We start from the raw sequence: 27,270 nt of genomic DNA, 5'->3' as shown, positions 1-27,270 counted from the left end.
GTTTATGACACTTATGAAACTCTTGAGTGCTATGTCACATATTCATGCATATTGCATTATCCACACACTGCAGAGACTCTTATTAACTCTTATACAATTGAATTGGCGACAGTAAATTCAGGAGGGATGAAGAAAGAGAGGCCAGGTATGCTACAATGTTACTTTCGGGAATTAACACTTTTGTTTCGAGGAAATAGCCAAAAGAATGATGCATATACTCTAGCTCTGCTTGGGGACCCAATTATGTCATGGCATGTGTATTGTTCAGGACTGTAGGAAGTGCAGTGTTGAGAGTGAAGTTGTTTGGACTGGTGGTTTTCAAGAAAGCTGCAAGCAGCAATAATGGAGGCCAGGAATGGTCCCCTTATAAAGTGACTCTAGCCTCAATTCGTGGTAAAGAAAAGCTTCTATTACATAAAAACTTCTGTCAGGATAAAAATGGGTGTAAGAGCAACAGAAGAGGGATCCTACTTCTAGGACAGACAAGCATGAAATAGATGGTGCTTAGAGGGCAGAGAATAGTGGAGTTATATAGTGTAGAAATGAAAACACAGGCGTTTCTAGTGATACATTCCTTGTTGTCAGGAAAGCCCTGTGAGCTAACCAGCAGTGTTTCAAAGCTTTTCAAAAGCCGCCCAGGCCATGCTATCCCTGTCATTACCATAGACAGCCCCCCATCATGCTCTCTGGTGCACAGGGTTCATTACACAGAATTAGATGTCACACAGATCAGAGCGCGCGTGAGGCCACACACTGCTCTCCTCCTCAGTTATCTCTGTAAAGCACCATTGCGAGGTGGATCGATAGCTGAGGTTTGGAGCTTCATTAGCTCAGTATGACTCCATCTCCATCAAGACACCTCTGGCACGCTACGCTAGTGTTGCGAGATATATTTTACTCCCTGTTCCTGAAGGTCCTGCTGTTTTACACACAAACACACAGGGCCAAACAAGACCTTCACACATGATCAGGGGTTGGGGCGGTGGAGGAGGGGGGTGGGGGTTGGTCTGTGTCAGTCTCTGGCTCGATAAACAGGAGAAAAGAAAGAGGACAAACAAACAAAAGGTAAGTGATAAATGGTGTCACAAAGTGCCTTGAGTGGAGGGAAAAAAATTACAAGGATGAAAAGAGCTCATTTAAGGCTTTTTCCTCTCAAAATGCTACAAAACAAGTGAGATTTTCACAATGCTAATGATGTTTTGTTTGCATTGAAACGGCCAGTTGGTTTCATTTAGAAACAAGTTCAATTAAAACCAACAGAGAAGATAAATGTGCAACAACCTCGCGACATGATTCAGCATTCCCTGCACTTTTTAGGATGTTTGATCTGACTGCAAGGCAATTCAACCGCGCTGATAGCATCTGCCTCTTCTTCTTCTCTCTTCCATTAAGAATCATGTTCTGCTGAAGCTTATCAGACATCTAGGAATTCATCCACTTCTTGTGAGGGAGCTGGAGGGGAGCCAGCTGTACTGGAAACAGAAGGGAGGGCTGTGCTTTTAAAGGCCGCTTTGAGACGGGGAAAGGGGGCTATCATGTCAGCCAGGATCTCTGGGGCAACATAAATGTGCCACAAATGCTGGATTTAACAACTGGGCAGAGACATCACTTACTAACTGCTGCAGTATTTATTCCTAAAACATTTTCTCTGGTTTAAATATTACCCAGATTCTTTAAGCTAGCGGATATTTTTCCCCGATGTTGCGGAGGTCTCTTGTGGCGTACGTGAAATGTAGAGATGCAGCTGGAAGGTTGTGGCGATAACCAAACATACCTGGCCAAGGTCGCCCTTAATGAGCGCGGATAAAGCAAGACATTAGAGCCAACCACAAAGCACTTGAGGCGAGCGTGTGTCACACTACCAGCCTGCAATTTGTACAACCATCAGAGACCGTAATTACATTAACCTCAGACGCCTCCACTCTGTACTGCAATGGAGGAAACTACATGCATGGGAAAAAGACAAAAATAAGGTTTTTAACCCCCACTTGAGGTTAAGGTTTTGTTGGCATCGCAAAATTGGATGAATTGGTTTGATTTGAGTGGTATCTCACTAAAAGTAATTCAAGATCAGCTTCAGGGTCTTTTCAAATGGCTGCCTTTTGCTCTCCTGTTAAGCTCTACAGTTTCAAAAATGTGTTGGCCGGGGGAAGAGGCCAGCCTGAGCGGGAGAGCGGGATGCCAAGGAATGTACTTAAGATCTAAAACAGACAAGATTTAAAGCCAAGAGCATTTAAATGCCAATACTAATCCGCAAAATAATTCACCGCATAGCACAAACTGACTCTCCCTTACAGATACCATATGTTACCTCTGTGAAGAGATGAAACGAAGAAAGCGATGCCAGAAGAGATGCTTTCTTCTCCTAAAACTGTGTTATCTTGGTAATGAAAAAGAAAACCGTCTCTCTCTCTTCATGTTCTAAAGCCAGTCTATATTTCTACTCTCTCTGGTTCCCACTGTTGTTCTTGCCTCCATCATTGGGAGATTAGCCAAGAACAAACTGTTTGGTTTGCAGGGAGTTAAAATTTGCTAATGCACACACTCTCAAGTGTCCTTGTCTGCCACACTGCACTTAATTAGCATTTTAGTGCGAGCAGTTCTCTCTCCTTCAGTACCTCTGAAGGGGAAACATCACTCCGACTCGCACAAAAAACACACACACATACACTTATGGAGTCAAGTTGAGCTCCTGTAGTTTCTTACACGTTTGGAGAACAGGATGGGGAATGGAAAAGGGGAGCTTGTGGGGGTCGATGGAAAAACGGGATAAAAGTCTGCGATGTGAAAACAGATGTCGAGCTTCATAGTTGTCTCTTCTGAACTGGGCTTGAAAGGACGTATTAATATATGGGTCAGATGTATAAAGCAGAGGTTCAGTGTCGGAGTGTCGACACTGCGGAGGGGTTTCCAGTTTCAGTGACTCCGAGGTTGTGCGCAGACAGAAACCAAATCTCCGCAGACATTCCTGCTGCTGGGAAGTGAACATTTCCAAATGTGCCACTCTGTGGATGTAAATGAATTAGTGCACTTAACTTGAACACCAAAATGAGGAACCGAGGAGACAATCTTTCACTGTTCGCAGTCGCGCCGGTGAAAGCTAGCGCACCAGGTTGGAAAATTACAGGTAATTGCTGAAGCCATTGAATCCAGTTTGGTTTTGGTTGAAAGACTAAAATAACAAAGCTCTGATTGCTGAAAAGACAAGGGCAGGGAGCTTGGAGGCCCTGTTGCTAAGAGTTAATTTGATACATATTTCTCCCCCTTGAAATGTCTGAGGTACTGGCAAGAGACGGAGAAAAAAAAAAAAAGAGTGAGAGGGAGGGTGAGACCCCCGCTCTCCCTGCAAATACTATCCATCTGCCATATTACATTTAACCAGCATGAGAAGCTAAGGGAGCGCCCTTGCACAATATTGTGTGAAGGCTGTCAAACTCAATGCAGGAGCTCGGTGCCCACTGCTCAGAGCCGAGGACACGGGGCCCGCTTAAATTTAGTCTAATAATAACTTCTGACTGTGCGCTCAGCACCAGCAAAATAGGAGGACACGTGGCAGAAAAAAGAACTTTTAATTATTCATGCCTGTTTAAAAAATCTCTAATTGAAACTGTAACATGATGACAGCCGGAAGAAAACTAGCAACAGCTTTTTGCCTAAACGTCAAATTAAGATTCAAAATAAGCAGAGAGTGTCAAAAGTTGCAGCAGATTTTAGGGGTGCAAAGAAAAATATTTTCTGCCAAACATGCATGAATTAGTTAAAGTGATGCATTAGGTCATATTTTATAGGATTTCTTATTGACTATTTCATTCATAATTTCACATTTTAAGTATAGAAGGGGTACTCCATTTAGGACTGCACTGGTTAACTCCATGCCCCCAACATGCTAACATACAGCAGGCTTTCAGTTTATTTATAGTCTCCACACCCAAGCTGAATAAACAACCCCTGATGACATCATCAAGGGTTATTTTATCAGCCTTTCAAAGCCTTCATCAGAGCCACACAAGACATTATATGCTAAACTGTATCAATGACTGAGTATTCCTCACTACTAGTAAAGTGACATTCATAAGTAAAATTGGTTGTGTGGCCCTTTAATTCTGATCTTGTAATATATTTTGTTGTATGTGATTAATGTCCATCAAAACACTCTAACACGCATTTTTATTCTTAGTAGTCACGTTTTTCTTTTTTCAGTTTAAGGCAAACTTTTAAAAATGTTGCAGAAAAAGCAATGCAAACTGATGCACGTTTTTCAGCAGCTGGTTTGGAGTGAATATACTAAGCTACTCAAAGCAAAGTTTTATCAGAAGTTGGCTGCAATCTGCAGTCTACTGAGTGAAAGAAGTAGACATTAACTGGAAATGAAACAAGTCTCCCTGGCCATCCAATCCATCTACGAGAGAGAAATAGGGATAGTTCTGTAAGAATTTGGTTCATTTGGGAAAGTTTAAATTGTTCTTTCAGGTGAGTTAGTACTGGCCAGTGATGGAAAAAGTATTCAAATCCCCTACTTAAGTAAAAGGACTGATAGCACTCTGTAAAATTACTCCCCTACAAGTTTAAGTCCTGCATTCAAAACTAACTTCAGTAAAAAAAAAGTATCAACATCAAAATGTTCTTCAAGTATCAGAAGTGAAAGTACTTGTTATGCAAAATGACCTCACTCAGATTGTTATATGCATTCCAAATATGTTATTTGATTATTATTATTGATGCATTACTGTAAGCAGCGTTTCAAGACAGGGCTCATTTTAACTACTTAATATACATATAAGTATATAGTTGCATATATATATATATATATATATATATATATATATATATATATATATATATATATATAAGCTTTAATTTCAAAAAATGTCTAAACTCTCTAAATTGATCATTTTTATGTTTAATCTCGACCTAAAAAGTAACTAAAGCTGTCAGCTAAATTTAGTGGAGTAAAAAGTACAATATTTGCCTCAAAATGTAGTGGAGTGAAAGTATAAAGTTACATTAAATGGAAATAATCAAGTAAAGTACTAATACCTCAAAGTTGTACTTAAGTACAGTACTTGAGTAAATGAACTTGGTTACATTCCACCACTGGCTGTGTTTCATGCCGTCAGGAGAGGAAGACAAATTAATAGATTATCTGGGAGGACACCAAAAGCAGAAACAACCGATGTGAGTTAAGTATTTTTTAAAGGCAGAACTTATTCGACAAAAGCATTTCCATATCCCATGTAGCGCAACTTTTTTTGTACAATCAATAAAGTTTTAGCAAACTTTGCCATTTCCCTGGAGCTTTTCCGACATGATACGTCAAAATGTATATAAAAATAAACTTATGGAAACACAGCCCATGAGGTTTTACTGGTTAAACACAAAATAAATTACACAACTTACCAATCATGTCAACAACAAAAGAAACATTTTCTTTTTGCATTCCCTTGACAAATGTAATGATGATTGATTATCTGTTAACTAAGCCATTACTTGTTTTGGAGCTGAAGTAAATCAACACATTTTCCGCTTAACTTTGTGCCTGCTAACTTTAAATTATAAATTCACACGGAGCTCACACTGAGGTCTGAGTATCTTTGGACCTCAGTGACACAACGCGGTGCTAACGCTCGCTACTGGTCTTGCAACAGCACTTAAATCAAGCTCAGAAAAAATCAATTGCCAGGAGGCAAGAAGTGTGAACTTACATACCCGAAGCCCAATTTCCTTGAAAGTGGAGGTCCTAAATCAAATCAAGCCCAGCCAATGCACCGTGGAATTATGCAAAAAATGACAGAGCTATATGAAATGACAACTGTAAGAAATACCGTCAAGGCTAGGAAACTTTAGAGCTTGTTTATTCACCCCACATGTTTTTATCATCCTGGTGCTGCGATGATGCTGCGAGTCAACTCTGATTGACTTTGTTTTTATTCAGGCCAGGAGGGAGAAATATTGAGTGCACACAGAAGATGTAAACATACAGAGAGGAAGAGCAGAAACATTGCACTCAACTGAAACTTTACTAGTCTCATCAATACAGGAATAAGTTCTGTAAAGACTCTTTTGTTGCTGTGGTTATTTTTCATTGTCAAGAGAAGCGGCCAGTTTCTGCAAAAACTTGAGAATTGCCTTAAAAATTCACAGCTGAGTGAAGAGTGCTTCCATACCTGTGCACGGCTAATCACAGCTGAGGGAAATACCTCAGCAGGAATCTAAGTGATCAAAAGGAAGAAAAAAGACTAAAAGACACTTTCAACTTTTTTAAGTGAATGCATGATAATACCATTAAAAGTTGGCCACCATTCCTGTGCTTAAGTTCTGTGTGTGAGTTATTGTGAAAGTTATTGCTCACCACTGAGCAAAACAGACATTTTCCTCCCTCGAAGCACAAGTAGCATTAGCGGTGTAGTGTACTAAGAGCTTCTCCCACTTGAGAATATCGTCTCAGCCTGAGATAAATAATCACAGCCAGAAAATATGAGTCTTTCTTAAGCATCACACAAAACCTAAAAATCATAAAATTCAGATGCTGCTGGTAGGCGTTGGGGTTGTCTGCCAAAAGCACAAGTAACAGGGTGAAGCAATGTGTTAGATGTTAAATTAAAATTGTTCAGAGGCATTAGCATGCCGCTTGCCTTTGATAATTCTGCAAGACTTATTAGCCACAATGTGGTTAATAAAGTCTCTCTGTTGGACAAGATGACTAATACAATATCAGGGACTTGTTTTATGAAGATAATATTATTACCTATCGACAGGGTTAAATTATTCTTGGACTTCTTTAACAAAAAGACTTTAAAAATAAAGACAAATTCAAGCCTGAAAAGGTTGATTCAGAGCTATAACGATGAACTTCCTCCCATAGCACCAAATAACTTATCAAAACCAAACTTATCAGAAAAATGAACACATGAACGTACTTCAGAGTGATAAGGACTACCTAAAAATATCAAAAACCATCTTTGGGAAAAATGTATTTCATGTGTTTTCAGTTTTTAGTTTGACCTCCACTCACATGAAGTGGGCGGGGTTTATGACCTATACTGCAGCCAGCCACCAGGGGGCGACCACATTGTTTTGGCTTCACTTTTGGGCAGCTTTCATATCTTTCATTTTTATACACAGTCTATGCCTGAAACCAACTGAAAAAAAGATACAGTGCTCATAATGAGAATGATCTTTAGAAAAATGTTCCTTACATTTTGTAACATATTTGTACATGTTTTTGCTCCTGTCAACTGTAGCACTACAGTGGTGGAAAGGAACTAAGTACATTTACTCAAGTAATGTACTTTTAATATACAATTTTGAGGTACTTGTACTTTACTTGAGTATTTCCACATTTGTAATTTTATACAAACATTGTACTTTTTACTCCACTACATTTAGCTGCCAGCTTTAGTTACTTTTCAGGTTGAGATTTAAAATAAAAAAAATTATTTTATTAAAGTGATTACTTTTTTTTTTTAGAAAGCACTGCTTACATAAATGCATCATTACAAATAATCTTATAATATATTCACATGGTACATTTTGATGCTGATACTTTGCTACTCAGTAAGTTTTGAATGCAGGACTTTTACTAGTGGAGTAATTTTGCAGTGTGGTATTAGTACTTTTACTTAAGTAAGGGATCTGAATACTTCTTCCACCACTGTAGCAATAATACTATTAACTGAGGTCAATTTCTTTTCAGATTTTTTCTGCTTTCATCGTTACACCAACTTTCCTACCCCATCCAAAGCATTAAACTGTTCTTATGATATTTTAACTTACACTTTTTCAAATGATCTTAATTTCCATTCAGGGCTTTTTGAAAATGCCAGTGAAAAACTGGCAGATAATAGTAATTTACACATCTTTCAAAGCAATGCATTGTGGGATTTTTAGTGTTTCATGTGTTTATGCTGTGCACACTAATGTTTTTGTTCCACTGAGTCCTCTTAAACTGCATAATTTTCATGCTTAGAATCAATGAAAAAAAAAAGAAAAGTAAATATCGTGCTCCAGGTAAAAACAAGGCAGTGAAGTCTTAAGTAAGTCTTTGTAAAACCAGTCCCAAATCAACATCTACTTCAGAGGACACGTATATTTAGCACTAAACCAAGAGCTTAAATTGGTCATAACTCTGTTTGTTATCCCAGAATTACCATTGAAGCAAAATGTTCTCCTCTCTGTGTGGATTACAAACCTCTTTAGCCAAGACCAAAGAGAAGACCAGTCGCTCTCCCGCCTAATTTATTATGACGAGAGGCTCTCAGACGGACAGGAGAGTCATCCTCGGCTTCTACAGCCACATCCATTTTTCTAAAATTTCAAAGTGCTTGAGATTTCTAAGTGGGGCAGCCTAAATGAAACACACAGGACTGCTGCTGTGGAGTGCTACATAGGAAATTTGTGAATCATCCCTAAATAATACAGCATACTGATAGCGTTGACTGGAGAATTCTGCTCTTCAAAGACAAAGAAACATTAACAAAAATTTGGTATAAAACGTGTCAGACTGGTTGAAGAGTATCCATTACTTAACATACACCCACACTTCTTAGAGCTTAGCCGCAACATGAAAAATTACCACTTAAGGGAAAAATAAACGTATAAAGCTGGTCTGTGGAGCAGGAGGTGGAAGGTTGCCTTCTAATTGCTGGAGGGGAGAGAAACCATGTTAGAGTAAACAAAGTCTGATCGATGGTGGGGATTATATCAGAAAGAGCCTTTGGCCTTTGGCCAAGACGAGCAAACACACTGGTCTCTGTCTCCGTTACAGATGGAAAAAATAGCCAAGGCAAAAAGCTGGTGAGTTAAAAGCATTATATTTCACAGAGGGGGGAGCAGATAGAGCGGAGTACAATGCCAGATATGACATGTAGCCAACTATATCACGTCTTGGCTGTTTGTATCAGACAGAAATGCCAGTAGATAAGAGGGCAGTGTTGTGAGTTTGATGGAAGGCTGTTCCGGCTGGGGGCTTAGCTTTGGGTCAGGCTATACTCCCACGGCGCTGCAGTGCTGTGTGTGAAACCCCTCCATCACCGCACGCACAAGTTCAACGCGCTGTTAGTTGGTCACGGCCGGGATGAAATGTATTCTGTATACTCCCTGGCTTCCATGTGGCAATTGCAATTCACATAAGCCACTTAAGGAAATCTGCAGAGGGAGAGAAAAAGGTATAAAACTGAGAGGGGCTTACGAGTTATTGGAGCCTTATAAACACGGAGGCTCCTCATCAGGCGGGGGTTTCCTTTTTTACCCAAGTCTTGTAAATGAGTTCACTCCATTGCCTTTAAAACCCTTGTAAAGGTATTAAATCTGAAAATAACATAATTCATTACCTCTGTCTGAAACATGTTTAACTTGAAGATGTAATACGAGCAAAAGTGCTTTGGTCTCGGTTGCAAGGGTAGGTGTGCAAAATGTAAGCTATTCTGTCTGTCATTCAGCACAAAAGGAATACTAATGACTTTTGAATCCATTTAGTGACTCACTTCAATTTGTGATTTATATTAATGGCCCGTGTATTGCTTTCTCCACATCCAACAGGGCTGTGTTCTGCTAAATTTCACCATAATATTCATGTCGATAAGCAGGTGACGACTTGGAGAAAGGACTGATTATATTTGCTAATCCCCAAAGAAATTAGGCGAGATTGATGAAAGCGGTGCATATACTGCACACAAAGCCTTGGGAGTCTCTAAAAGCTGTTACCATGGTGGTATCCCATTAGAATAACAAACATTTCCCCTGGATGTTTAACATCGCTTCCCAGTGAGCACAGCCCTCCCTAAACCTCCCCTCTTCCTCTCTCTCTCCCTCTCTCTCAAGCACCTGCCTTCACATTTTCCACTTCTAAAATTCCACCAGCCGCTTGGAAAAAAAAAAGAAGAGAAGGGTGAAATATGAAATGCAGTTACGAGAAAACTTGAGTGCCAAAAAAAGGACTTTTCTTCAAACCCGTAATAACTTTCCATGGGAATAGGGAGAAACTTAAAAAGAATAACACTTCCCCTTGATTTTCTACTCCTACCACTTTTTTAAGCAGGCAGTGAATTTCCTGGAGTGATAAGGGCTTAGCCAATGTAATCCTCAGAGGACCCTTCTCTGGCATGCCAGGAATCAAGAAACCTTTCCTTTTTAGAAAAAAAAAAAAAAGTAGAAAAAGACAGAGAGAGGGAGGCAACAGTAGGTTTGGGAACAAGGAGGAGAGGCAGCCAGCATGCCATCTCCCACACATGCTGGCGAATGCAAATTAGCATGTGTGGAAAGAGCAGCCGGACTCGCCTCAGCTGGAGATCAACAGAGGAATATTGATATGACAATGCAAGGGGCTTCCCTGACTCAGACAGCAGGGGCCACCGAGGATGCTCTAATTGGCCTCACGCAAGGAGAGGGAGGGTGTGGGGGGCACCCATAAATGTTTCACACAGATTGATTCATTATCAGTTTGCTCGACAGGCTGGGTGGGCCCTCGTAAAAGTGTACCATCTTGAACTGGTGGCATGTAAGTCACTGTCACCGCGGCGGGACAGAATATATCATCCCGACCTTTCACTTCAGATATTGAAATGAGAGCCAGTAACATGACTTGCCACACTGCAGGACTACTACTCTTGCATTTCAAAACGCAGGAGTAGAAGGATAGTGCAATGATAGGTGACAGAGCCGGGGAAAACATCAATAATTTACGAATGTCTCTTCTGTCAGGATATGCCGAGCTATGATGTGCTGTCTTTTTTTATTACACCAGACGTCAAAGCTGGCTGGCAAGTTTGAGGTATAAATATTCTCTTGATTAAGGAGTGACTGCATGTTCAAAATAAAAAGCACTCTGTCTGTATTGTCAGGCAAAAAAGATCTAAAAAAAAAGTTGAACTAATAAATCAATTTACAGAGTCTAGAAACTTCTGGTTTACATTAAGGGCCAATTAATTGCTTCTGTATAATTATAAAAGCTTTCACTTACTATCTACTGTAACACTTTGCTACACGAGAAGTCATAAAATGTTACAGCCAAACTATCTTTCGTCTCTTAATGTGGTTAAAGTGACGTTTTTGCTCAGTGATAAATGTGCACAAATTATTCAATAGCCCACAAAAACTAATCTGTCCGTTAAAAAAGAACTGCAGGCTTCACAGACGTGCGGAGCTGCTGAAGATCACTGGCAGCCATTTAAGAGCCGTGAGAAAGGCAGTTGAGCATCTCAGCTTCTCGCTGGGTGGTTGGTTACATGTGGTTGACACATTTGCATCTTCAAAGATGCGCACAGACAAACTCAATATGTGTGAGAATGTCTGTGCGGCATGTGGAAAACCCCAGTCCTCCCTCTGAAGAGGTTTCCTCCCCCTCTCAAAGACTATACCGCGTTTTTGAGGTCCTTTATCTGTCAAGCAGTCGTTTCAGCGGCGAGTTGTAAACAAGCTGCTTGGACTGGATGCACAGAAAACTGCTGTTGCTGTATACCGTGCAGCGCTGTCTGCTCTGCACCAAACCGAAAAAGGCGCTGCAGGAAACTACAAATCAGGAGCCATTACACAGCAACAAATATGACAGGAACAGTGCTGCACATTATTTGAGCTCCAAGACTCATTCACTCAGTGTCTCTTCCAATGAGCGTGAACAATGCAAGCAGAGTGTGCATTGTGCTGCAGAGCAGGAGACTGTTCCTCTGAATTGGGGGTAAATTACAAAAGAGGCCTGTGCAAATTAGACGTGATGGCTTCATAATACGTCTGAAGTGTCAGCTTCTCCAGAAACCTATCCCCAGGCTACACTCACGGATCGACGCTTTGAACTTCCAATTATTCCTGCCAAACCGCTGCAATCACCAGGCTGTAAAACAATCATTCTAGCATTACAAAACGCACACGATCAATGTTGACTCACTTGTTGGCAACGACAGGGTTACCAACTAAAAGTATGCTTTGAAAGCATGATGTATTTAATCTATATCTGCGAGGAACACAGATATCCGATCTGGCACGAAACATAACAAGTGTGTAAGTCATTTTTTTCCCCTTTTTAAATGCAATTTTTGAAGGAGGTCCTGGAAGAAGATTAATATCTCTGAAGTGTTTGTAGTGGTTTTAATCCTGAGAGACCATTTGTTACAGAAGGAGGAAGAGGACCGGAGGGAAACAGCTGTATTTCAAGAGGAACCATCCAGAACTGTGTTCCCTCATGATATTCATTTGGTGAGGGAATATATTCAAGTGCTATCACAGTTCCATAAGATTACAGCACAGAGAGGACTCATAAACAGAAACACAAATCCCACACAGGATCTGGGCATGTGTGCAACTGCTGAGCAATTTTATATTACAATATGACCTCTTACTCATGCATAATTTCACTTGCAAAGAAATAAATTACCTTTGCAATTTGGGACGCCTCCAAAAATGTGCTACTGGGTGCTGTTCGGCGAAAATACTTTGAGCGATTGGGAGCTCGGTGCACTAAAAGAGGGGCTAAACCCAGGCGGGATGACCGGGTCAAACACCTCAGTTAAACCGGAAAAAGTGACCACAACGGTTGAATAGAGTGAGAATAAAATGGAGCCCGGGAGTGAAGCAGGAAGAAAGAAAAAAATGCTTCCTGTAAACACTGGCTAAGAATTATTTACTCACAAGACTAAACATTAAAGCGTCTTCTCATCCTTAATTAAGTCTTGTTTATGTTTCCCAGCGACGGGTGAGTAATATACATAGGACGTCTAGTTGAGATGCATCAATATTGTCTCCTCAACTGCGCCTGCTACATAATTAATACACACACTGACATGACATGGATATGATATGACAAGGGTATCAGAGGCGAGGAGTTAGAAAAAGTGAACAAATGCATTTTTCATGAACTGCAGAGCTCCCCAGCCAAAGTTCTAGACATGATGTTTCAGTTTCAGACTAAAAGGGGCAAGAGAGGCAAATACGGGGCTGTGTGAAAACAGACCTGGGAAATCATATGCGAGTGCACTCATACTGATATGTCCACATCTCTGATCGCACATCCAGAGGTCGACTTTGATCGGCCTCGCGTCTCCCTCTTGGCTATCTGTTTGGGGTCCTGTTAAAAAATAAAACGGCAAATGTGATACAACATCTTCTCATCTTTATACTTCAACTGATGTGTCAACATCTGATGGGCTGTGGCGCTACTGCAGCTGCTGATACTTAATAAAAGTAAAGGCTGGATTTCTTTAAGGGGAGCGTTTTCCATTTCTTTCACCATTTCTTCTCAGATTGGTGAAGCTATAAATAGCCTCGATATCTAGTTGGGGAAAGAAAAAAAAACCCTTGCACAGGTGTAGAGAAGAATTCATTTTGCAGTGTATTTGGACAGGGCTGCTGTGCTCTGCCACTGGGAGAGGGGCCTTACAGGGGCCATTCCTCCTCATTCAGAGCCATTACCACCCCACTGTCACTGCCAGTCTGTCCCCTCACCCATCACAGAGCCCAGAGCAGCCCCACAGCCCGTCTCAAACCTCGCAACTAAATCACATTCTACGCACAAACGGCCGGGGCCATGCAGCATCTACTGTATCTAATCTAATCTGTCCATCTCCTGTGTCCCTACACATGCACATCAACACACACAGACACACACACAAGTCCCTGGAAAAGCAGGCCAACATCTCAGCACCTCAATCATGTACATTTCCGCCGTGTGTGGTGAAACAAGAGTCGGTAATGCAAATCAGAAATCAGGATTTGCTTCCATAATTGGGGCTTTATCAGCTCATTAAGAAACAGGGAGGCATCGCTGAAATGAGCATGCAATATTCCCATTAAAACCGCTAAAGGAGAGAGCACTTAGAACATATCAACACAAGTCCTTGGGAGAAAGAGGGAAGCGGCCATGATTGATAAGGTTACTATCTTGTCAGCTAAAAAAAACACCTAGGGGAAGCGGCAATTTAGCAGAAAGAACAGAGTGAATGTTCTCAGGTGGCCCTGATGGCCACTTGTCTGCCCCTCAGTGTTGTAACGCCCAATACAAAATGGCACATCTTATTAAAATTTTGACAGATTTATTATTACAGTTGTTTAACCTCTTTATAATCAAATCATGTTAGGGGTTCAAGGAGACCCTCTCCCACTGTATTGCAATCATTTTTAGCTTGATTTAAATTCTCACTGTGTGGCGGGATCCGGCAACCCCATGCAGGCACATTTACTGTTTACATCCTGCAACATCCAGAGTCAAGTGTACAAGGGGAGTATTAAAAGAATTATGTGAATCAGGGCACTTTTTCAGGGCACACAATCTGTGGCTGTGACGGCTATTGTGTTGTGTCAAAGGGAAATTATAGGGGACAAAGTTGGTATTCCTCCCTCCTCTGGTCCACTAAAATAGTCAAGCCTTTGTGGAACAAACTGTACTGCTTCCACTCATAGATCTGACTGGCAGGATACAAATTTACTACTATTAAAGTGAGTGGGCAAAGCCACATTAACCCCACGTCTCTGCGTGACGGACAGGAAGGGTGACATGCTGGCATATTGTGTTTCATGTACAGTAATTGCTGCAGCTCAAAGTGCTCAGAGGTGAGATTGTAGCATACAATGTGACGAAGAAAGCAAGCATGTCATTGGGCCTACGGGGAGAGGACTGTCATTAGCTACAGGACGTTGATGATTGAGTAACACTTTCTTACTGCTGCAGAGGAAAAACAACCGAACGCCTTCAGCAAAATCAATACGGTTTGAGCCGTCGGAATGCAAATACCGACTATTCTGGCTGCATGACACGGGATGATGCACCATTACTTATTCTTGCTCCATTCAATGTCATCATTAGCCTTTGCAGTGTCAAATCCGCTCAATAAAGGGCATTATTTCCAAAAGGATAAGCGCTGCATTAATCCTTTTATGCTGCTTTCAGCAGGATAGAGTCTCCCATAGCTAATATTAATGTGCTAGGTGTCAAGAGTAAGATGGCTAATCCTGATAACTCAGGATGTACAGTCAACTTTGCAGATGGCTATCTGCCCTGGACTAGCACTCCTAATAGGCACAGGAACAGGATGTGCTTTTAAAGCTGCACTTCCCGAACGTCGTCTTCAAAGAAAACGATAATTTTCAACGGGGCTTTCTGAACTGAGAAGATAAGCCAGAGAACGGGGGAGGACAAAATAAAAATGATGCTCGCCTCAGAGAGGGAAAAAAAGCTTCCTGATATAGTCCTAGCTCCCTCTTTAAAGCTGACACCTAGAACATACAGTTTATCAATTATACATGAAGCCAGAATCCATCTTCTGTTGGCAGCTTGTTTGGATCCGGCCCGAGCCCTCTCAGTGGTGAAATGTGTCTGGGAGCCCCCATCCCTCCTGTCGCCTTTTTCCACTCGCAGCCTGTCCTTAAATCAATCCCTTTTTAGGCCTGAATTTATTTTTCCTGTAACAAATCTGTCTTGGCAAATGATGTCACATAAGCGGGGAGAATGACAGCCTGATGTCTATGCGGGGAACATCAACCTTGCTCCAGCAGCCTCCTCCCAAGGTGAGTAATCATGCTGAGGAGCGGTGCAGTGTGTGGATGCCAGCCAGAGTCCAAACAAACCCAGAGTCTGTTGCTCAAGATAAACAAACCAATTAGGGGAAAGGCATGTTATTCCTCAGTTGGTGGGATATTTGCTAGATGGAAAATAATCAATGCATTCTTATTTCCACGGGGTGAAGCCGAAAAAGTCCTGAGCAGAATAAAATCTAGGCGGGAAGGGAGAGTAAAATTATTCATTAGAAAAAATAAATAATGGGACTAAACTAGCTACTAGTCATGTAATTAATCCATGCAGGCTCAGTGGAGAGAAGAGAGCACAGAGGGGAAGATTCATCATAGCTTTTCGCCCCTCGCTCCCAGGGATACATGCCCTTCTTGTGTGGATGAGTCAGCTTACATCTTCTGACAATTGTGAGCCAAGGGCTTTGTCAAAAGGAACCACAGTTATTGTTTTGATTGGTTCCCCCTTGTTATGTTGGGAGCGCAAAATGCTTTCAAATGTGATTGCGCCACAGCATCTGAAAATAAGGCACGCACATATAGAACATCAAAAAAGGAAGATGTCTGCTTTTTATTTACCCGAGGACAATCATTTGGCACTTTAGCGCTCTCCCTGGCCTCTCCTCCACACTGGAACAAGCAGCCCTATCAGTAATTGCAGGGAGCGGCCCCGTTGGCCAGCCGGAGCATTAGACGACTGGGCTCACGGTGCATGACATTCAAGCTGGCCAATAAGGACGGACATGCTAATCAAAGTAGCTCTGGCCTCCCCATCACAGTGCGACTGGAGGACTTTGCCCGGTCGGGGTGGATGTGCAGCTGCTCTGGCTGCATTTCCACTCTGCCCCCTCGGGGCCTGGGCACCAGGCTAACCACTGGCACAAGAGTTTAGATGCCGGGGAAAAAAGGGGGAAAAAAATGGCGGAGGCTAACAACGCCACACATGAAAAATAAATCACAGCCAGCTTGTTAGCATGGGAAGGAGAGAGGGAAAGAGGAAGAGAGAGAGACAGAGAGAGGAAGGGGAGGGGAAAAAAGAACTGGGTTAAGAGATTTAATGTGCTGCTGAAAATCTGACACTTGCCAGAGGTCCAAATGTTCCACCAGAGCAACGGCAGCCCTGCCGGCTAAGTCTCTATAAAGCCTCCAAAGCTGCTTACAATATACACTTGAGAAACAATAGATAAGGTCAGAGTACTAGCCTATGTCTGAGTGGGACCATGTATGAAAAATAAACACTTTCCCACTGCATGTGCTGCTAACCACAGACGTGCCCACTGAAACAAACAGTTTGCTGCTATAGCAGAACTATTAGTCGATTAATCAGCATTTGCCAAGCAAATATCCTGCACACTCCCTGCCTCCAGCCATACAAATACGAGACTGTGCTGCTTTTTTCTTTTTTTTTTTTTTTAGTAATTGTAAACTCTTTAAAGTGCTGGTTGGACAAAACAAGTATTTTCACCCTTGCACAGGTGTAGTATCACCTCTGGGAACTACAAAGGGGCATTTAAAAAAAAAGATAAACCAAACAATAATATAGAGGAAAAAAACAGCAGTTGCAGCATTTGTTACCTGATACCTTTACAGGTGCATAAGTCAAAATGCTCTCTAAAGTTATACTCATTCAACATTTTGGGAAATATGCTTATTTGACATATTGACTGCAAAATAACAGGCAAGTTTTCCATGGTTAAAAAAATACTAAACATGTATACTGTATGCTGACTTTTTTTCGGTTCACCAAGTATTAACTGACGTCTTTTAGTTGAATGTGTCTGTGGTTGGTTGTAGTAACTTATTGGTTAGCATAGATTATAGACATATATTAGTATCTATAAAATTGATTAAAGTATAACTGGAGGCTTTAATAAGGAAACCTACATGTTAAACTCTTTAACCAACATACATGATGCCGACTAAATGATGTTTAATTTGTGGACATTAGGTTTGTCCTAGTAAAACCAACTAACATTATATTTTTACAATAACACCACAGTTAGTTAAATCATTCTGTCGGACCACTGCAGCCCCGAGACATTGTCAGCTAAGCGGTGTTAATTTAGCTTACTTCACCATTTTAGGCCACTAGAATGGTCAAACAACTACATGGTTTTCAAAAGCAACATTACATAGAAAATAAAGGTGAAAGCAGAAAATTACTAATTTTAAGTGCATTTCACATATCAAAATAAGTGTGAGGTATTTCACTCAGTCAATAAAACACAAAATCTGAATATTTTAGATCATAAACATCTGTGGAGGGATACTTCTTGCCGGGTGCAGTGACTTTTTGGAAGTCTTTGTATTGTGCTGTTGCCAGGCAAGTTGGAGTTGACTCCAAGAAGTCACTAATCCGGCCAAGAAATGGTCCAACAACATCCCATGAACCCACAACTTGTTGTTTTTTTTACACTCTGTTTTCATTCCAAGGACAGAGGAGAAACGTGTGTACCAACATACACATAATGGATGTTGCAGAAAAAAACCCTGGCCATTATCAGTATGAAAACTAAGGTGTTATATAATGAAAATCTCAAGGATTATAACTTAAATGAATGAATTATCAAATCATTAAAAAATATTATATTATCCTCAGAAGTCATTAGTCTCTTTTAAGAAGGAACGGAGAGAAAAATTACTGGCAGTTTACAATGGACCAAGGCCAAACTGGCAGAAGGAAGCTATGCACAGGCTTATTACAGACCATAAACAAATTACAGCGACATAAAAGGGAAAAATGAAACCTTGCAGAAGGAAACAATTCTCAAAGAACAGTGTCCAGCATCTGCTGCACAGAGATGCACATCTGTGGTGATCCTTTGTCGGAAACTGTCAGGCTGACCCGGGCACCTCGGATGGGTGTGTGGCGAAGAGAATATTCCAGCAATATTTATTCAGTCGAGGCTTTATGCTCCGGCGTGATAATATAACAGCATCTGACACTTAACTCTACTCACTATCTTTGCCCAGGAGACACACTATCCTAAAGCGTCTGCGGTTTCATCATGTGAATCTTAATCAGATACTTAGCCAGTAGAGCAGGTTTTTACTCTCCCTGGTGAGAGTATCAACACATGGCCATCAGGCACAATTCACGGCCGCAAAGTGGCTATTTATTTTCTGCTCAGCATTACTTGACAAATAATTACTCAGTCTATTCAATTAAGCCATGGAACTCGCACAAATGGCCACAACATCCCAGTGTAGGACGGATACATTATTCTACGTTTCACAACTTGGTCTCATGAATAAAAAGGCACACACACACACACACACACACACACACACACACACACACACACACACACACACACACACACACACCCACACACACACACACACGAGTGCTTTGATGCAGAGGGAGCAAAGGGACAAGGTGATGGAAAGTAGAAATATCATTAAGTCTGAACTATTTCATCCTTTTTGCAGCAAGGCAGAGGAAAACAGACTTGTTGCCGGTGGAGCAGATGCACACAGTAATCCAGGGTGAAAGGACATGGTGTTTTCCCTGCTGAAGAAGAAAAACTGTTTTTACAAGGTAACGTGGGTGTACAAGGAGAGAGTCACTGCATGCTGGTAGAGTAATATGGACCTACAGCCTGGAAGCCTGCCAGAGTCCAAAAATGTGCCCCCCCCAAGAGGCAATTACTCAAGATACAGTGGATTAAAGCATTTTTTCCTCCTGTTGTTGTTCAAATTAGGATGCTAGAAATAAAGAACTCCCAAAATAAAACCAGTGCGGCTCTGCCAACTTTTAAGTATTTCCACACACATTGCGAACAAAAGCAATAAATAAATAAATAAAAATAAAACCGCACAAATACACAAATCTAAACCAAAATAGATGCCATTCAGTGTGATGAGAACTTTTCCTTCATAATAACAAAATGACATGAGAAACCTTGACATCCTGTAAACTTTCCACAGTAAATTCAAACATATTTGCTTTTGCTAAAGCTTAATGTGTTTATATTACCATAAAACACATAAATAAATTAATAAATGGGACAAGCAACAATGGGGGATGTATCTAAGAACATTTACTAAGGTGTAGTTTACTTGAGTATTTTTTAATTTTATGCTACTTTATAGAACTCCACTCTGGTTCAAAGGGACATATTGTTGTTTTTACTCTACTGCATTTATCTGAACTTTTTTTTTAGTGAAGACATTATATAAAGCACATGATTGTCTTAAAAACAGTTTATAATGTTCTTCTATGTATGGAATTTTAATTTAGCAGCATTTCTGTAAAGATATAGTGGATAAAGAGAGAATGAAATAAAACTCCCTTTACATAATCGTTCTCATAATCTGAGCTTCGTTTACAGTTAGCTCAATTAGCGACATTAAAAATCACCATTGATAATAAAATGTGTGTAACACATTTTTTTGTATATTTTGTATATTTGTTGCTTAAACTTAAAGCTATTATGTGTCGGATTTTGGTGTGATTTCTAGTGGTCGTTTTAGACATGCTGTGGGACAATAAAAATCATTATATAATGACATAACTAATCACTGAGGTGTTGAGTCATACCACTTTTATTTATATCTATCTATAAAAAAAGTGGGATTATTAGCAAAGAGTAGTTGAGATGCTAGGGACACCACCATCATAAGGATTATGTGCAGCACCCAGGCCGTTTTGGGCACGACCTAAACAGAATTAATTAAAAAATCAATATAAAGAGAGCACCAGAACTCACTAAGTTACTTTTCCCAGATTGAAACGTTGTACTTGACCCCCAGTGCACTTTTTAAAGCAAGTTTTCTTTAAGCTTTTTGGCTGTTGTTTAATCATTATGTGCTAGATATTTCCAACTTTTTGTACACTGATATGGGAATAATAATGGACCAGGATAATTAAAAATAATGTGAAATTGTATATTTTTAACTGAAGAATCTTGTGTACACTTGGGGCTTGGACAAATTTAGGAAAAACACTACTTATTTCTTCCACTGTTGGTATATTTGAGGGCATTACATAGTGCATATATTTCACACTTAAAATTCAGACGCTTATAATAAAATGGCAAACAGTAAATATAGTGCACTATGTAGTAAAACCAAAGTGTTTTCTGAGATCTGTGACTTTTCTATGGACATAAACACATGCAGTAATCACACACACATAGTGGCTGTAAGTACAAATTAAATGCAGGACTTTTACTTCTGTTGCAGAGTGTTTAGAGTGCAGCACTGCTACTTTTACTTTAGCAAACCATCTGAGATCTTCTTCCCCCCTCTGACATAAAGAGGTAAAACCAAACCAGGAGTGAGGATAATTGTAAACAACCTAAATAAATCCCACAGACGAGTGAAAGCCACAGGATGTCTCGGCAGCCAGCATCGCTTGGCCTCTCCACCCTAATTTACCACGCTCCGCCCACTCAGGCCTGCAGGGCTGTGGAGCTGGCTGATCCTCCAGCAGGGCCGGGCCAGCCCATACGTCCCACTGTCACGGGACGCCCCGCCAAGAGCCAATCACCGAGTCTGCACTCCTGACAGCTCATTACCACTCAATTAGGCAGGTGCACCTCCACGCACAGCCTTCTGACAAATACAGCCCTCCCAGATGCATGTTTAACATTCGGGAGAATTATATAGTGACAGCAAACACTAAACGCCTCACCCTTATCACTTGATTGCCTCAAGATTTAAATCCTATAATTGGCCCAGGCCAGCGGGAGAAAAAAAAAAGCCAATAAATATGATGCAGTCGGCTTGTAATTGAACAATTATGAATTCATATTCATAAGATGCTTGCTGGCAATTACAAAATGCCATCTGATTAGACACAATTTGAAATGACATTGTTCCATGCTAAAGACACTGTGGTGTCAGCCTAATAAAGAGAATACACATCATAGCAGTTGCTCGCCCACCAACATGACCTCCAGAGATGGGAGACATGCTGACACAGTGGCTTGGCCGGGTGACGGACGGGACTTGGCACCCATCGCTCTTTGTCCCCTAAACCCTACTGCTCACACTCACTCACACAGAAAAATAACACCACCAAGGGTTGACTTTCAAATTTTTAACACCAGTGGGCACAGATTGTGCACATAACAAAACACAAGCAAGGCGAAAAAATGTTGATCCCTTGAGAACAGATTCTAATCAAGATGAAATGATTTACAAATCTATTTAATAAGGCTTGCCAGAAGTCAAACTTGGCATGTAAATGCGGTGGGGATTAAATTTCATCGGCAACCAAGACTGTAACTGATCGCCTGCAGACAAAAGGAGAGCCTGCCAGTTTTTTTTCTCCCCCCTCTACTTCTCTTCCCTCCCTCTCTCCCTCCCTCTTTCTCTCCACTGCCTGCATTTTGCCTCGTGATCCCTCCCTGGCTATGTGGAAGGACAGGGGCAGTGCAGAGTGGTGCAGTACAGAGTGGAGAGAGAAAAGACAGAAAAGACAGAAAAGGAGAGGGTGGAAGGAGGGAGGAGATGGAGACAGAAGAAGGGAGGAATATTGGAGATAAAGAGCAGCGGCAAGGGGGGGAGAGTGGAAGGAGAGGAGGAGGATATAGAGAAAGGATAGAGGAAGAGAGGAAGAGGAAGCTCAAGGTCAGCGTGAGGACAGCGTGGTCCTCCGAGTTGGACAGAGACACAGCCGCAGTCACCTCTGTGCTAATCAGCCCTTCGGCTGGCTGATGAGATGTCAGTTAGTTGTGTGTGTGGAAAAACCTCTCCCTTTGCTTTTTTGGCTGCAAATTGCAGGGGCTGGTGGGGCGGAGTAACAATGTGTGTGTATATGTGTGTGTATGTGTGCCACTCTGGAGTGTAAGCAGGCTGACGTGCTGCTTGTGGTGCCAGTATTGCGCTTTTTTTTCTGCTTTTGCCCTCCCCTTCGCCTCTTTTTCTTGCATATTATGCTCAGTGACTGAAGCTGAACTCAGCTTTCCCCTGCAGTGAGGGCAAGAATACAACTGCCAATTAATGCTATATGCAGTGTGCCAGTGTTAACAGTGTGAGGCATTCTGCTTCAAGTTGCTGCGCTGTTTGAAAAATAAAAGGTGGGATAGCTGTTTTTCCTCGGGCGTGGCTCACCTCTTGCGGGCTAACGGGGATATCGCCATTAGCTAAGGGGCGTAAACGAACAGCGTCCACAGCTGTGATCAGGTTTGTGACCTAACAGCACTGCAGCTTGTGTCTCATTGGGTGAGTTTTGTGTATCAGGCCAGTTGGCAGCGGCGAGTGTCTCCTCCGTCTATCCTTGGGTTATTTCTGACCATCTGTGCCGAGTCATTAACAGGCCTTTTCACAGTCAATTGTCTTGTTCGTCTCCCCTCTTCTCGATATTGCTTACTTGCTCCACGCTATGGGCCGACTGTCTCTTTATTTCATGAATGTAAAGAGCATAAGTTAGGAGAGGCCATTTTATTAGCCAGGGCTAAGGAGAGCTGTGGAGCCATAGGTTAATTCAAAGTGGCATCATGGAGGATGCATCAAGCAGTGGAGATCAAATTACAGGGCAAAGCGCTCAGTGGTAAGAAAAACAAGCCAGTGGTATGCTGCAGAATGTGTGCGTGCATGCTGTGTGTGTTTAGCAGCAAGTGTATGTGTGTCTGGAGAAAGAGAGAAGGGGGGGGAGAGAGAAGGGGGGGGGGGGGTAAAGGAGACAGCAAAAGGAGAGGAGGAGGAGGGTGTCCATAGAGGGCCAAGGGGGATGGGGATGGAAGGAAAGAGAGAGTGAAGGGAAGGGAAGGAGGGGGAGGTGGGGGGTGGGGGGTGGGGGGTGGGAGAGGCTAACTGGGCCAGCACGCACACATCACCCCCACCAATTAGAGTCACTCATCTCCCCTTCACACAATACATCACCCTCCATTTCTGATGTTTACAATCGTCGGGGAAAGAAATAACTGTAAACATCACTGCAGCAGCGAAGGCATTCAACAAAAAAGAGAGATATCCTCTGCCTGAAATGCGTTTAGCCATTCCTTCTTCCCCCTCACGCCTTTGTTATTGGTCTTTGTGCAATGATTTGCCTAAGGACCCAGATTTCCTAGCAACAGCCTGCCACCAAACATTTGGCAGGAGTTCAACATTCTCTCTCTTTGTGAGAAATGGCAGTGCTGCCTCCCTGCTCTGCGTCTGCCACCAGCCCTGCTGCTGCTGCCGCCGCCGCTGCTGCTGGATGAGCCAGACTGGCTGCAAGAGCCCTCTAATAATTCTGTTTTCATCCAATCACACCACATAGTAGCAGGCACCTTGAGAGCCTCTGCCAGGAATCATCAATCACCTCTTTAACACACATGCTCCGACAAACACGGACGCACGTGCGAGTAAAATAACATGCTAACATATACACGTGCACGCATTTTCGGTAATTACGTTTGCAGATTAGAGCGTACAAGACTGTGTATACCGCCCAGCAGTCGTTTAATAAAAAAAATCAACAAAGCACGTTAATATAGAGCAGAGGTTGGTACAGTGTGTGAGAGAGAGGGGGAGAAAATGTACAATCTGGCTGTAAATTGGGTAAATACATCTGAGTGCTCTCGACAAGGTTAATGGAGAGAGGAGGCCTTAGTGAACACCGGTCTAGACACGCCACACAGTATTAAGTGGGAATAGCTGTAGCAGTGTATCTGGCTAAGTACTTTGGAAGTGCGAATGGGACCCTAATAAAGCGAATGATCCCCCTGTTTTGACAAAGAGGCCCAGGAGGGACGCTGAAAAACGACGTTTGAGATTCCAAGCACTGACAAACACCCATTTGTGGCCCTTCTATCCCCCCTCAAATCCCACGGAAGCTTTTCCCTGCGCGCAAGACTGTCGGATGTGGGCAAAACCCAACTGCCAATTTGCAGAGGATGTGCCGTGTTTGCTAATGCGAAGCAGAGGCTAAAAATGAGACCACACAAACTCTGGAGGATGGACTGACTGATCTGCTTTCTGGCACAAGCACTGACGGCTTTTTTTCCCCTTTTTTTTGGGAGGGGGTGTTTGTTTCTGCGACTGGGCGGCTAATTATGAAACCTCCATCATTATTGGAGTACAGTACACTCATGTTTAGAGGGCTTGTGGGCAACAGGGGGACTATTGTGAATTTCACTCGGGACAATATGCCAAGGAGTATGTTGACGGTGAGGCTGTAATGCTGATTTATGCCGATAATGAACTGCTTAAAGACGTGGAATGCGGTGCAATTTCAGGGCTATCATCTTGACTTGAGATCAGAGAAAAATGTTGATCTGCCAGAATTAAATCTAATCCCAAACAGTGAAACATGAGCATGGCACGCCATCCTACTCCAGAAGCTGTAAGTGAAGACATTACCTCAGTGTTGCAGATTGAGTGTATGTGTGAATGTCTAAGCGCACATCTGTCCTCCTCAATCTGTGTGTGTGTGTGTGTGTGTGTGTGTTTTGTCTGTAGGGGGAAGATTGTGTAGGAGGGGGGTAAAGCCGAATGAACTTGAATAATCAATTTTCACACTTTCAGAGCACCTGTTGGCTTGTCTTCACATTAAAAAAAAGAGAAATGAATGAATGCATTACATGTAGAACAATTTCACACTGTGCTGCAGCTTCGTGCACAAAGACGAGGGGAAAATAGGGAGAATGGAGCTGTATTGTCTCAATAGGTAACATAGCTCATTTCACTCGACAAAGGATGAATGGATATATTGACAATGCAGAAGGCGCGCTGAGGCATTTCCTGAATAAAGCCTCTTAACATTTTGTCCTCTTCTGGCAATAGAGTTGGGGAACAGTCATTTTGAATGTAGAGGGTCTCACTTACCGCAATATAATAGACCTTGGCTTTCTTCACCAGCTCCCAGTTGCTGTCCAAGTCCAGGTGTTTTTCCTTTTTGTAGCAGTTTGCCGCTGCCAGGTTAGCAACAAGGGACCTGCCGAGACAGACCCCATAAATCTTCCACCTCGCTTATCATCCATCTTAATTTTGTCTCAAAAACATCCCTAAAAACACTCCGGCCTCAGACTTTCCTTTGTTCTTTTGTGATATAAAGGGATGATAATGGTTTCTCAGAATGTCTAAACCAGGGAGAAATAAAGCCATCTTTATTTTTTTTAGGTTATCTCAAACACCAAAAAGGAGAGATTCAAATAAACAGAGGGGTTTTCAAGGCCAACAGTGCGCCACAAATTATTCACATCATCATTACACCTGGAAAAGTGGTCCATTGTTAGCAAAGGTGGAAAAACAACAGAAATGCATTGCTAAATGAACACTTGAGTTGAGTGGTGAGCTGGAAGTGAAGCAGGTGGCATTATCTTAACATAGCTCATTAGCCAGTCCTCGTGTGCCGTTGCTTTATGAGCGGCCATCAAAATGAGTGCAACCATCATCGCTACTTAGGCGAACATATGACAGGTGGGTGCTGCTACAGGAAGAGGTCCGTTCTCATGCGCTCAGGGAGGAAACACAGTGCTAAGTTGATCAGGGCGCGATGACGGCGGTTACCATATGACAGCAGGATGAGGACTGTGTCTGACCTGAGAGGCAGTAATGGACTCAAAGGTGAGAGGGCCAACACTCAGGAAGTCTCACAGACATGAGCACAGCACAGCGCTCTCAGATAACAGCTACATCTAATTATATCTCATATGTAAAACAGATAAAACTGAAACACTACAATAAGTCAGTCCCACCAGGAATTTGCCATTTTTGCAAATTTAGAACCACTTTTATTAGCAAAACTGCATTTTTAGACCAATTTTGTGATTATTTACCACACGACTTCAAAAAAAAATCCTTATCTTTGTATTCCTACTTCCTTATCTAATAGTGAATCTTACTAAACTCATGTCAGTAAGAGTATTGTAACAAATGGCTCTACAACTCTAAGATATTAAGATAAATCAAAGCCTCGCTGTCAATATGTTGCTTTGGGGCTAACCTAGCTGTGGAAATAAAGACACATAACTTTACTTTGTTTTTGATGAGCTGCAGCATTTATTTATGGACAAACTGAAACCCAACACTGTGCATTTGCTTAAACTTGACAACGTTACTGCCAATTTCCTTCTCTGCTCCAATAGCCAACATCTGTCTGCTCTCAGCTCATCCACCATCACCCTCTCTCTCTCTCTCAGTCAGTCACTTAACCACACGCTCACTATGCACACATTACGCTGCTCTTACAACAATGTTAATATGTAAACATGTGGACTGCACTTAATCGTTTAGCCTTGGTGTCAATCTCCATAATGAGACTTCCTTGCAACTCTAATAACAAGGACTTTGTTTTCCCTACAACTTATCTTCTCAGGCTGTGCTGAATCCAGCCATGTTTAATTTAATTTAATTAAAGTTACCAAAACAAAAGAACTTTTTCTAATCTAACTCATAAAATTTGGTTTATGGAGACTATTGGCAGTACATAATGTTATGGCAGGAACTACTAAGTTTGCCTTGCAGACTCAAGTTTGAGGAAAATAAGTTAGAAATGTCTTGTATAGCTAACAGCATAGGCTCGCAACAACTTATACTCTAACTGGATATATAATATTAGCATAATTTATGGTGAAATATTACAAAATTGGTCATAAAATGCAAATATGCTTAATACATCCTTTTGGGCTGTGCACAAAAACTGAGATCCTGGAGGGACTGGCTTATTAAACCTTTGATTACACATGTAAGAACTGAATAAATGTATTATCTAACACCTACACTGTGATTATTCATAGATACATACAGTATCTTCACAGTTTGAAACTCAAATTGTCAGATTGGGGAGAGGAGGTGGATCTTTTTCTTTGAAGAGTTGCACTAATCAAAGCCTGGGGGCTGTGACAT

The 27,270-nt window shown here is 41.7% G+C and overlaps 1 protein-coding gene across 3 annotated transcripts in view; it reads right to left on the bottom strand.

The window, feature by feature from the left end:
- The window catches only part of adkb (adenosine kinase b), a 124,053-nt gene that overhangs the window by 38,691 nt on the left and 58,092 nt on the right, over nucleotides 1-27,270 (bottom strand). For all 3 annotated transcript variants that reach the window (XM_059324804.1, XM_059324805.1, XM_059324806.1), the window contains one exon: nucleotides 25,249-25,357. In XM_059324804.1, coding sequence (XP_059180787.1) covers nucleotides 25,249-25,357 — 109 coding nt within the window. The remainder of the gene's footprint in view (nucleotides 1-25,248; nucleotides 25,358-27,270) is intronic.

The sequence above is a fragment of the Centropristis striata genome, chromosome 21 (genome assembly GCF_030273125.1).
Source record: "Centropristis striata isolate RG_2023a ecotype Rhode Island chromosome 21, C.striata_1.0, whole genome shotgun sequence".
Classification (NCBI taxonomy): domain Eukaryota; kingdom Metazoa; phylum Chordata; class Actinopteri; order Perciformes; family Serranidae; genus Centropristis; species Centropristis striata.
Note: the sequence above shows the minus strand (reverse complement) of the source record. Positions and strands in the feature narration are given on the sequence as shown.